We start from the raw sequence: 13,528 nt of genomic DNA on the forward strand, positions 1-13,528 counted from the left end.
CGCAATCCTCTGATATCTTTAACTGGGGATTTTGATAGCTACTCTGAGCATGTATGAAAATTTTCTTCCATGAGGCTTTTTTCTTTTTTTGCCAGCTAATACTGTTTGGTTTTGACCCTCGTTCTTTCATTCAAAGCAAATAACTGGAGCGTTCTCCAATTTATCTTTGAGATTTTTTTTTTTTTCTGTGAATATATTTTATCTCTTTGAGGTGAGAGCATATTACAGTTGCAGTCTATAGGGGAGCATATTTTTCAGGGCTCAGCTAATTTCTAACTTCAGACAATTTAGAAGGTGATGATATATACAGTATCTGCTAGCAAATTTAATAAGTCAACAAATTTCATAATAGTTATTTTAATGTTGGGGGTTTTTAAAAATAATTGACCTAGCTGGAATTCCACAGTTGGTGCCTGCTTGACAGGGGAATAATGATCCACTTGAGCATGAGTATGTTTCTCATCTAAGTTCGTGCCTAATGTGCACTCATAGCACTGCTACAATTTCTAGTAAGCCTGGATGAAACATTATAGTTAGAAAGCAGGTACATATGTACGTTTGAGGTAGCAGAAGATGGCAACTGTATCCTCCAACTCTGATAAGAAGACAAAATAACTAAAGATGACTTGAATGTGTTCCTCATTTACGAGAAAATTGCCATATTCTTCTCTAAATAAACTCCAAGACTGAAGCATTTAGAGCAAATCATTTCAGGTTGGCCCCAGGGCCAGGATGTACGTAACTGTTAAAATGAAGCACCTGCGAGTTAACATTAATACCACAGTGAAATGTGCGAGTAACTGGGTGTCATAAATTCTTATGTTACTGGCCAGAGCTGTACCTTCAGAACTTGCCATGTGTATTCGGTCTTCAAACTCTGCTGGCTCAGCATCCAGTTCTTCTGGCTCTGCTTGTTGTTCCTTGTGATGTTGTAGTCAGTAAGGATTAAATGCAGTGCTCTTCTATACACTCCTGTTCCCATTACACAGTTTAGATAGGAATGTGGAGTTGCAGAAAGAGTATGTAGAAGCTGTAGGCAGGTTAGCAGAAGGTGCAGAGGGGCAATCACCATTTTAAGGCAAGGGACTTACTGCAATTAGCCAGAGATTTCTTTAATCAGTACAAGGCTGTTAACAGAGCTCAGATCGCTGTGCTCTGAATAGTGAGGTTTTGAAAATGAGAGCATGGCTTTGCCTATGGTATATTGATGCAGAAAAGGCCAGCTTTAATGGCCTTTCTTCAATGGCCTAGCAAGTATGAGCTTACTTGCTAGGACAAATACAGCTTTCTAACAGAAAGAAGAGCTTGCTGTCTATGCAAATCATCATGCAGAGGAGAATCCTTAGCTAGAGAGAATCATTGGCTGTGGTTGCTTACCTGCCTGTCTCCTTGGTTTAAGGTTTCTTTGTGTGCTTATAGGGGTTAATTTTGCTTAGTACGTCACTAGGATCCTGAGAAGTAACAGAAAAATAGAGCTTGGTAAAATGTCCTGGTTGTTAATTGTCTTGCTGCTCAATAGTTACAACTGCTTCATGTGTAAAATAAAGCAGTAAAAACATTATTTCTACTCTGACAATTAGGGTAGCTCATAACTCTCCAAGGTGCACATTTTGCTCTGCATTTTGTTGAGCTATTGCAGCCTCATGAGTTTGCTTCCAATTTTAAGATTCATCGTCCAATTTCAGTCTATTTCCTATGATTTCATGTAGTACTGCCTTTTATTATTTTGATTATAGTACAGTAGAATTGAATCTATTTTGAGTTAGTGAATATTTCACAGATTACAATCTGTAAGTATGCTAGATAAAAGAGATTTTTAGGAGCCTCAAATATTCCATTAAATAAGTTCGTAAAAAAAATACCTATGAAGAGAAAGCTGTGTCTTTCACAGGAGGCTGCCCCAAGTTTGATGTCACTTGCAAAGCAGGACCGGTAGGGACTTACGGCTATTGTCTGAAGATTTTTCTCTTTGCTTTATTTTGAACTCTGATACTTAGGAATTAGGACATATCTGCAAGCATAATAATGATTATTCTCTTTTCAGCAAAATTACATTGATGTTTGGATCTGAGGGGATGGCTGTTATCTTGGACAGTCAGCAGGAAACTGATATTCAGGCATTTGAAATCAGTGAGGCACGCTCATGGCTAGATATGCATATAGATAAGCTTTATTCCTGTTCCCCAGGTAGGCCTCAAGTCTCAACACAAAGAAACACCTTGTGTTGAGTCTGTAGTTTTCCAACATTTTAAACCACTATAAGCAGGTACTGTTGCCAAAAGAAGCAGTCTTGCACTCTTCTACAGTTGCGTGATGATTTCTCTCTCTATGCCCTACCTTCTTTTTGGATTTTCTAATTCACTTGTGGTGAATTAACGGAAATAATTTTCCTCATGTAAAACTTAACCAGCAAAAGAAAAAAAAAAGGGGGGGGGTGTCAAGGGAGGGACCGGGTGGGTGGAAGATTGCTTTTTTTGGTGTTAGTTTGGCTTATATTGGCTCAAAATATTAGTGAGACTTCTGTCTGAGTATCTTCACCACAGTGTGGATACAGCAGCAGTGCAGGAGGGTGTTTTTCCAGCAGGAGGAAGTATAAGGTACACAGAAGATAAATGCGTATGCAGTTAATTCCATGCTTAGTACACTACATTGAGGAAGTGATCCAAGAGTTTTAAGTGTTTTTATGGGTTGCCTGAAGACTGTTGACCTTTTTTAAAGAAAAAAAAAAAAAACCATTATAAAGTGGATTATTTTCCTACTTGTCCACTACCCTGTTGAGGAAGTGGAAGACTAGTAGCATGTAACATGCTAATATGTAATGGAATTCTTCCTTTTAATGAAGAGGGACAAAGGATGTTTCTGGGGCCTGAAATTCGTTCCTGGACCAGTTGAGTCCTTTATGTCTCAGACAGTCTTTTGCTGCAAGCATGAGAGTTTAATGCCTTTTGTATTTCTTGGCCCAGCCATTATCCATTAGGCAGGGGCAATCAGTTACATTCAAGTAAGCCAGAAAAATGACCGCTTCTACAGAGTGCATTCTGACGGTTGCCAGTTTGGGCTGGGTTGGAACTAGTGACCTGGGTTTGAGATGTGATTTGTTATCTTCAATTAAGTACTTTGTTATGCTCTAATAGAGGTAAATTGCTTTCTTACTTGTGCTTCTTTGTAGATTATTTCAATTCTCCTCTTACTTTGCCTTGTATCTTGCTAACATAGATGGGTTTCTGAGAAATGAATAAGACAGGGTTTTTCCAGATTTCTTCAGTTGCTTTTGTTGAAATTTTTTCAAGCCTGTTTATAATGTAGACCTATAAAACATTAGAGGTTTTTTTCTGTCAAGGGCTGCTTTTGAGCTTTGACCTTGGATGATACAGACCATAGTTTAATAATCACTTGAGAATATCACTATGCCGAACAATAAACATACCAGATTTCATTTCTCCCAGTGAGGCAGAAAACAGCACCATCATTTGCTTTAAACTAAAATAGCCAAACTAACTTCGTGCAAAAAGTGCCATTCATTTAGCAAAGCCTAAGTAGGATGTTCATTTACAGAATACTTTGTGGGCTTCTGCCAATTACCAGGCAGTTGACACTTGTTAAACAATTAAACTGTTTCTAAGCTCTTTGACTAGTATTTTACAGGCCTCAGTCTCCAGATAACGCCACTGTTATAACTGTACTTCCATCCTAGTACCATTCCTCATCTTCAAAGCATTAAGCAAATATTAACATATGCTTTTTTATTTACCTGTAAATGAGAACAAGCTAGCACTTTTCTAGGCAATGCACAGCTGGTATTTTTTCCATTGGACAATATTAGTTTCTGTTCCTGCTCTATTTCCAGCTACCTTGTGTGATGGTTTGAATCAGCTGGGTGAAATCTTGCTTTATTTACCATGTTTCAAGATAGATACTTTTTCTTATGCTAAATAAATTTCAGTTTATTGGTATGTTTTTCCAGTGTTGATATTATGGACAAGTTGAGTATACCACAGGTATTCAGCTATAAATATTGATATCATTGTGTGTATGAAACAAGATTTAACAGTTGGTTATTTAACGTAACCTTCCCAGAGATTAGGATTCTTCTCTAACATGGTGACAGATAACCTCACTGTTATTCTGTGTTTCGTGGCTAGTATCTAGTGTGTAAATGTCCATTGTAAATTATATCCTTTGAGGCATGAGCAACAAATTTTTGGATTTGGTTGACAGAATCGGAAACTGGATTTCATGTATTTCACTTGAATGACACTTTAGTTCTTAAGATGACACCTAACCACTTAATACTGTTGGGTTTTATTTTCTGTAAGGGTTTTTTGCTTTGTCTTTAGCTTAGAAGTAAACAACTAAACATACAAGTGAGAGATGTTTTTAATCTTAGCAAAGCTGGTTTTAAGATGCACCCAAAGAAACTACAGTTTTGCTAGTCAAAGGCAAGGGTCTCATCATTGTTGTTCTTACGTTGTTTGTTGCACTGCCTGGTGCCTCCTGTGGCTTTGTAATTGTGTAGCTTTATTTTATGTAATGGGAGTAATTAACTTGAAAAAAAAAAATGGGGGGGGGGACGACAACTTTGGTTTGGATTTCACAAGGGATCTTTTCAGCACTCCTTGTCTTTTCTGGCTTTGGGAGCATGAAAGGTATGTTAAGTTCCATTTTCACAATTCATATTATGTCATACCCTGAGGTTTTTTGGGTCAGGACCTGCTACGTTGACTTACACCAGGAGAAAAAAAAAAAACACCAAAAAACATGAATCCTTTTCCTGGTTCTCTTTCCAATTGTTTCATATTCTTATTGAGGTTATGATTTTATAATATTATTATTATTATTATAAAAGAATGGCAATAAAATTGATGGAGGGACTCCAGAAAGCATAAGTATTATGACAACTGTAAATATGAACTCAGTTCTTGATAATTCTCCTCTTCTCACTGCAAATCTATTCCTTTGACACATTATTGAAATTAAGGACTTGAAGCTGAGTTTTTATATCAAAGATTGTGTTCAGCCAATAAATTCTGTCAGAAGGGCTCAGACAGCTGATGAGATTTAAATGGCTGAACAAAAAAAAAAAAAGATGCTGAATAACTTAGTGTTATGTGATGTATTTTTGCAATCAAAATTCATGGTTCATGACAGTATCGGATTTCATCACTCAAGAAGGAATAGGTAGAAACTCCTGTGTGTCTTGTGGCTAAGATGTTTTTGAGGAGGGTTTATAATCTTCATCAAAACATGAAATGGTGGACACTGCAACTTGGCTTGTGATTCTGCAGAGTGTAAGCACTGTGGCTGGCTCTGGAGAAGTAGAGAGGGTTAATTCCTTTGGTTTTGCCCTATGACCACTTGAGGATGGGAAGCATGATGAAATACTTTCTCAAAGTATTCAATAGAAACTTATCATGAATAATTGGAGCAAAATAGAATAAATCAAGGCTTTTTTTGGTCTGGTAATTCATAATTGAAACCACATTGAGGTTAGATTGATATTCAGAACAACCCAGCTGAAAAAGCCTTACCCTCAGAGGCAAGGGATATATATCCCTGCTTTGCTTAGATGTGTAGGAGGACTGCTTAGCTACTGTTTAAGTTCAGCACTGTTGTCCTTACCTCTGTGCTTATAAAAGTCAGTGAGTTGTTGTTCAAACTGTGTGGTTTCACTAATATGTTGGTTACAAGCAGCACTGAGTCTAATAGTTGAAAATAAAATATGCAGGGAGGAAAGCCCACTGTCTTGTTCATGGGAGCAGTGAAATTTTATTCTTCTAAAGTGCTGTTGCTGAGTTTTCCCACTAAATGATAGCTGGGAAGTTCTTGACTCTCCTCTGTAATATGGGACAACTTACACAGCATTGTTTTCCTAGAGACCATTCTGTGATGCAGTTTGTAATGTGTTTGCCGTGTCTTTCTTGAAGTCTCTTTCAATGGTACTCGGTGTACACCCAAATAAGAAGTTTTGGGGTAAGACCCTGTCCTAGTTATGTCTGGTATTTTGCTTTTACCTTTGAGGCTCTGTAGCATTTATAATGATTGGCCAGTTCTCAGTCCAGTTGTGCTCCTTGATGTCCTGAAGCTCCCATCTGGCTCACTTCTGTATCCTGCTAAGAGCAGTCTGTTTAAAACTTCTCTGCTAACTTGAAGACTCCACATTGAGTCCAACTTTAAGCGTTGCACATAATGAGAATTTAACTCCCTTGATACTTTGTCCTTAATGTATTAACTTTTCCTAAAATAGAATCAAGTTGTTTTTAATAACCAAGAGGGAGAGCAATATTTGATGTCTCTATAGTAAAGGAAGGTGCCTTATTTCTAAGGCATTATTACACATGCACACTTGTGGAAAGCATGCACAGGATAACTGCAGCAATCTGAATCCTCCTCTGTATGCATACCCACTCCTGAATTCTCCTCTCTCCCCAGCTTCAGGATACCCTTAAGTTTTCACTGTCATTCAGATCCCAGTACTTTGGCTTTTCAGGTGGACTGCAAAGAGCTGTAAGACAACTGAGACTGCAAGACTTAAGTGACATGAGATTACTCTTAGGAAACCGGCATTTGAACTTGATCCTTTATGCCCATAAAAATGATTCACAGCAAACAACCTATTAATCTTAGATTAATTATCCTGCCTCCTTTAATGTTATTAGCTGGGAGGGCAAGAGTGAAGAGTTCTCTTATCCATAGCTGAGTGTCAGCACTTTGTCAAAGAAAGGTGATGGATGATCAATCCGCTGTTGCTGTTTGCTCTTCTCTCTGAGAGTGAAAGTTCCTGTGAATTTCTGTCAAGAATGTTAATAAAGATGGGACTAGAGCAAATGTTCCTTCACCACTTGGTTTCTTGAGCAGTGACTGGGAGAACCCATCCCTATGTCATTACCCATTTCATGCTTTGCTGCCGTAATGGAGATTTAATTAGGTTGCTGTTGAATTAATTGCCTGTATGGTTTGCTTTTCCCAAGCAGAAATCTGGAAGACTTTAGCTAATTATGGAGTCTTGAATTTGCCTGATTTCCTGCAGAAAGTGGGGTCAATAGGTCTCAGACTGTAGACACACTCTTCAGGCAGGCAGCAGGGGGTTGGCATTTAATGGTACTTGAGAGATGCTTAATTGCCTTTTTGAAATGTTTTTCTCAAATGAGAGGCTTGGTTCTCCCATCCATTAGTGAGTGTCTACAGGCTTTTCCCTCCCTCCATCACCCTTTAGTAGATGCATGAGCAAAACCACCTCAAAAGTTGCCTTATTTTTCTGAAGTTATAACCAGCAGGGGAGAATTTTCATGCCTTTCTGAAAGTAGTAAAAGTTGGAATTTAAGTCATTGTCCTGGTTTCAGCTGGGATAGAGTTAATTTTCTTCCTAGTAGCAGGCATAGTGCTGTGTTTTGGATTTAGTGGAAGAATGCTGATAACACACTGATGTTTTAGTTGTTGCCAAGTACTGCTTATGCTAGTCAAGGACTTTTTCAGCTTCCCATGCTCTGCCAGGTACACAAGAAACTGGGAGGGGGCACAGCCAGAATAGTTGATCCAAACTGATCAGAGGGCTATTCCATACCATATGACATCATGCTCAGTATATAAACTGGGGGGGGTTGGCTGGGGAGCAGCGATCGCTGCTTGGGAACTGTCTGAGTATCGGTCGGCAGGTGGTGAGCAATTGCATTGTACATCACTTGCTTTGTATACTATTATTGTTATTATTATATTGTTGTTATTATTATCATTACTATTTTACTTTATTTCAATTATTAAACTGTTCTTATCTCAACCCAGGAGTGTTTCTCACTCTTACTCCTCCGATTCTCTCCCCCATCCCATCGGGGTAGGGGGAGTGAGTGAGCGGCTGCGTGGTGCTTAGTTGCTGGCTGGGGCTAAACCACCACAGTCATGTATCTAAAACTTAGGTTTTTAAGAGAAAGCATGATAATTTTTTAGGCACATATGCATGTGCTTGCATATATACACCTGTATTTTTTCTGTAAGTGAGTCTTAGATGATAGAACAGGGAAAATCCTTTTCCAAGGATCTTATAGCAAGTAATTTGTTAGGAAATGCTGTGGCCAGAGAGCAAAGGTTGGTAGATAAACTTCAAGTGGGAGCCATTAATTTAGGTGACAATACTCGCCCATAAGTAGTAAATACAGCATTGTTGTGGATTACTCTACTGGTTATTTCTTCTTGTAGGGCAGAAACAGAAGATTTTCTTGGCACTCTACTGAGTATGATGTTAAACCTCTGCTTCAAGTATTAATGAAAAGAGGTTTCTGAAAGTTGTTTTAAGAAGCTGCTTGACATTACAAGGGTCATTTGAGTAATAGCAGTCTTGGGGTGGGGGTTGTGTGGAAACGAGTCTGTAAAGCTTTAATGAGATGGATTATGCTCTGGTAACATTTAGATTGTGATTTGCTGTACGAATTGTTGAAGCTGGATCAAAATCAGAGGGCTGTCCCCATCTGCCACCAGTCTAGTAAAATTAGCAAAAGTATGTATAAAAGCTTTAATTTTAGAAAATGTAATAATCTGAAAGCAGATTTGTCTCTGTACATCTCTGTTGCTAAAGTAATGGATATATATTTTTCTGCATTACTGAGTGTAGTTCTGTGCTATCACAGGTAGCCATGTCCCTTTCATGAAGGTTCCACCAAAGTTCCATATTATGCTGTTACTATTTCTACATTATCCTATTACTCCTGATGGGTAAAAACTAGAACTTCATGCTTTCCATTAGGAACCTCACAAACAGTTTATGTTGAATGCTATTTGTACCAGACTTGATAAAGTATGTGTAGCTGAAGACTAGTCCGTCTTTCCAACTATTTCAGGAAGTCTACTAAAGAGTATCAATCCTACTGACAGATCCCTGCCTGGAACATACCCTTAGACCATCCTGGATAAAACAGTGTGCCAGTGTTGTGCTTAACTTTGTCTTGTTTTCACATCACATATTTATACCCCCTTCAGTGCTGATGTGTTCATAGAATGAAATCACATTCACATCATATTTTTTCTCTGCTTTGCCAAAATGGTCAAAATGTTATGATGTCTTTTAGTAAACAAGCTCTCTATTCTCCTTGTCCTTGAAGTTATTCTAATTAGAGGTGTCTAACCACTAAACATGAGGAGGGTGATTGTTGGGTGTATAAAGTAACCCAAAGACTAAATAAGGAAATGGAAAATTGCAAAGTTTATTTCCTGCAAATATGAGCTGATAACTTTGAGTCTGTAAAACTTGCTTTCTTCCTCATACAAGCAAGCTTATGCTATGAGTTTAGCTGGAGATTCTCGCAGTATTTCTGTAAACTGCTGGCAGTTACTAACCTCTTATGAGCGTTCATAGTTTTTACAGGCCGGGATTCAAGACTTCCCGGCAAAACAGCATCACTCATTTTGTGCTTTCCCAACTCCCCTTTTCACCTCGTCCCAAAAGGTCTTGTTTTTCCCTTTGCTTCTCTGTCTGACCCCTGCTTGGAACATCAGCTGGAATGGAGAAGTTGAGACTGAAATGCTGGTGCTTTCATTCCTGTCGAATGGTCCCTTCACTGCTTCCTTCCCGACATTGTCAGCTCCAAAGGAGGTTGGCACATTCAGTGAGAATTTAGTTGTCTGTCTTTTGCCAGCAGAGCTGGCTTCCTTATGCTGGCAGTGTAATGAAGTAAGACCTTTAAAGTCTTAAAAGGGATGGCCTCGTTAAAATTCATGAGGAGTAGATAACTCTCTGAAATTAATCTTTGCATCTCATGCCTCTTTTTTTTGTTTTTTGTTTTTTTTAAATGCAATAAGTGTTTTTTTCACCATTGAACAAACACAGTTTTGTGGAAGCTAGTACATTATTCCTCTTGGTGCCTGCTTTTGCCTTTTTTGCTTGGGTACGCATTTTATGCCAGGTTTATGTTTTTGCTGCTTTGGTTTTGTTAACTCTTTTTTGCTTCTGAAATTGTAGTGCTGATTAAATTTCTCTTTCTTTATTGAGTCCTGACTATAAATATAAATGTCTTGAAATAGTGATTAGTAAATGAGAATTGAGTCATGCTAGCTGGGTTCAAAATTCACCTTAGTTATCCTTCTCCGCAAATTTATTTGCCTCTTCCACTTTATTTTTTACCTACCTCCCCCCACCACCCCCTTGTTTGCAACGTTACAGCTAGGCAAAAATGAAAATTGAATTAAGAAGGAGATTGGAATAAAGGTTTTGAGAAATTGCTGAAGTCCACGTTGCCAGAACTGGAGAGTCAACCTGCCTGATCTGAGCAAATTCCAAATCTGATGGTTAAGTTCTGGCTACGTGAATTACTCCCTACTGTAACAATTACTCCCTACTGTGACAAGTCACTTTAATCAAATTGGTTTCCTATTTTCTTGTTTTCCTTCACAGAAATGGAGCAGTGTGAGCAACCCACTCTTCCTTCCACTCATCCCGCCTCAGTCCCAAGGTTTCACAGCCATAGTTCTGACCTATGACCGCGTGGAGAGCCTTTTCAGAGTCATCACAGAGGTGTCTAAAGTGCCTAGTCTATCCAAATTGTTAGTTGTCTGGAACAACCAGAATAAGAATCCACCAGAAGGTAAGACCCCATGGTAGGTGTGGTGGAGGAGGGTGAAACTGGGAGTAGCGTGCCTGCTTTCACCTGTTACAGAATGACCTCTCTTCTGTCATCAGTATGTCTTCGAAAAGTATTTCATGGTTACTTTCAAAATAATAAATCTGGAAGTTTTTGTGGCAATATTTTTGAAAGTGAAATGAGAAAAGCCAAAGTAGATTAAAAGAAAAAAGCATACCAGTGGTTGTGCTACTAACTTCTGAATCAAAGGTAACAGATGCAGTAGCTACAGAAACATTTCTGCCCTTTATTTTGGGGAGTGGTAAGGAGTAGACCCATCTTTGATTTGTCAGTACATGGTTTTATTTCTCTATGACTCTCTCATCACAGTGAATACTACTTCTGCTAGACTGTTTTCTAGGGCAAATGTGGTTCAAAGCAACGAAGTAGTGTGAATGCTTGGAGCTATAAAATAAGTTAATATTTTGACTGATGAAATGAAAACTTGAGACGTTTTGGGTGTCTGAAAAGAAGTTCCCACACCACCAGAATAACTTCTGAAAATGCTACAGCTAACCCAGTAAGACAAGTCATACATGCCTTTTTAAAAATGTTTCTGTTTTGAACCCATATGATACTATGTTGCTCTTTATGAGTGAGTCTGGTGAAGTCTACATGATATTTTAATTTTTTTGAAGTCATGGTTATTGTAAAATGAGGGCACATTCACAGACCTTTTCCCAAATGATTTAAATGTGTAGATTTTTGGAAGAAGATTTGGTTTCAAAAGTATATTAATGACTCCAGTGTGAACTCAGTGCTGTAAATCTCTGAATTAATTTGTTCAATTTTCAGTAGCTGAAGTGTGCTTTGTTGGTGTGCTGCTGGCCTGGTATCCTGCCATACCGTATCCCCTCATGCCAGGACCTCAGTCTTGGGCTGCCCAGTCCTCACAGCTTGCTGCCTATGTTTTCAAACCCAAGGTCCTAATCCCATGTTTCTCTGTCTCCTTCCATATAACACCAGTGCACGTGCCGTTGCTCTGTCTCCCACCAGCTCCCTTTTTTCCCCAGCCCTGGGCTGTCTGCCTCACGAGACCATGCTGCTCTTACTCTTCTCCCAGGTCCTCAGCTGGAAGCATAGGTCCTGACATTGGTGAATTCCTTTATGCAATCATCAGGGAGTAAATGGGAGAGCCAGGAGGCATTGCCCCATGTAAAGGAAGGTAGCGAAGCTTGGCCTGTGCTAATCCTCTCCAGTGCCAGCCAGCCACTCCAGTGCTGCTCATTTTATTTCCATGCTTATTCCCTCTTCCTTCTTCCAAGTTCTCAACACTAATACTGAAATCCTGAGCATTGTTCTGGGCAATTAAAGCCTCCTCTTCTCGTTATTGATTAAATACTATAGATGTAGTAGTTGTAAATGAATTTGTTTCCTGTATGCTGTACATACGAATCTGTCATTCTCTTCTGAAAATGTGGTGATTTTGTGGGAGAAGAAATGTTGCCTTCTAGGAATAAGTGTTCAGAAAAATGCTGTATTTGGTGGTACAGAACCTCGTGGATTCTTCCGTCTTCTGTAGTGAATGAAGCATGTCATTAGGACTTCTTGCTTTGTAATTCTCTTTTCAGAGGCTTCAGCTGCTGCTGTTTTCCACTCTTCGAAGTTAGCTGTTCTGCATAGCGGCAAGATACAATGTAAAATTAATCCCTGACCACTTGCCTCAATTTACCATCTTCTGACAGCTTCTCAGAGCCAAGTTATTGCTACCATTCACTTGGCTCATTTGCCATTTTGGCAACTTGCTCCAGTTTAAAGCAGAGTAGCATTATTGTTTGCTTTAAAAGGTGTTCTGTAATACTGCTGTGCTAAACACCTCAAGTTTAGTGGTTTATTAAATGTTTTGCAATCCTTTAGAGTGAGAAGTGTAGCGTGTAAGTTGATGATAACTGGAATTTTTGCAGTAAGAAGTTTTTTTTTCTAAAAGCAAAAATGCTTAGTGTTATATTCAGTTATGTTAGCAGTGAATGCAGGTGGGTTTAACTTAAATGGATTGTTTCCACATTTCCCTTGAGTGAGTCTGAAATACAGGAGAGTCGAAGCAAATAAATCATTAGAATGATCTCTTTTGTTAAATCATTCTATTAATCTTGCACTTAGAAATTCTTGAAAATTAGAATGTGTTTAATTTTTTTCAGCCTTGATTACCATTAACTCATAAACTAGTTGGGGGAGGGGGGAAGGCCTTTGTCTGTAGAGCTGAAAATTGTGGATTTGAGAGCACAGTTGAAAGCACAGGCAGTTTTGCCTTTATATTAGCATTACACTGAAGCAAATCACTATTTGTTTCTAGTGTCCCTTGTCCCTTTATTGCTGTTATAACCATTGTAATCTCTTGGCCTATAGCTAGAGAGAGGTCAGTTTGATTAAATTAACTTGTTTTATTCCAGATCCATGCAGGGCATTCCACTTGGCTCTTCAGCCAGTCTCTCATTCAGTCTGTCTATTAGTGATCCTAATCCTTGGACTTCAAAGCTTTTGCTGTTTATAGCCTGTTAAAGCCAGGAATTTTCTGATGGATTAGAGCAAGGAATGAGTTTGAAGTTTGTAATGTGCACCACTGTCACTGATAAAGTCTGGTTTATTACCCTACAGTAGTATCTGCACTTTTATGGCTATTCGCTTTTAATTGGTTATAGTAAAGCTGAGGTTCTTAACCTCCTACAGCATCAAGTGCTGTATTTCCTGGTCCTTTTCATGTAAGGGACACTTTCAGTACAGAAGCAAATCTTGGCTTTTGTTGTTGCAATCCTTTGTGTGTTTGTTTTGTTTTGCATGTGTAAGAGGGAGGGCTGGGCAAAGGACATCAAGTTGTCTTCTCCTTAGTGATTGTGTGTGGTAAATTGAGAATTGGATTTAGGTCTCCTGAGATGTAGCTGGCATAGTGCCACACATGTGACATGTGGCTGCTCCTTTTTCTGCTG

The 13,528-nt window shown here is 38.8% G+C and overlaps 1 protein-coding gene across 1 annotated transcript in view; it reads left to right on the forward strand.

The window, feature by feature from the left end:
• Positions 1-13,528, forward strand: part of EXT2 (exostosin glycosyltransferase 2) — a 79,492-nt gene that overhangs the window by 39,764 nt on the left and 26,200 nt on the right. The window contains exon 9 of the mRNA XM_075713241.1: positions 10,379-10,568. Coding sequence (XP_075569356.1) covers positions 10,379-10,568 — 190 coding nt within the window. The remainder of the gene's footprint in view (positions 1-10,378; positions 10,569-13,528) is intronic.

This window comes from Pelecanus crispus, chromosome 6 (genome assembly GCF_030463565.1).
Source record: "Pelecanus crispus isolate bPelCri1 chromosome 6, bPelCri1.pri, whole genome shotgun sequence".
NCBI lineage: Eukaryota > Metazoa > Chordata > Aves > Pelecaniformes > Pelecanidae > Pelecanus > Pelecanus crispus.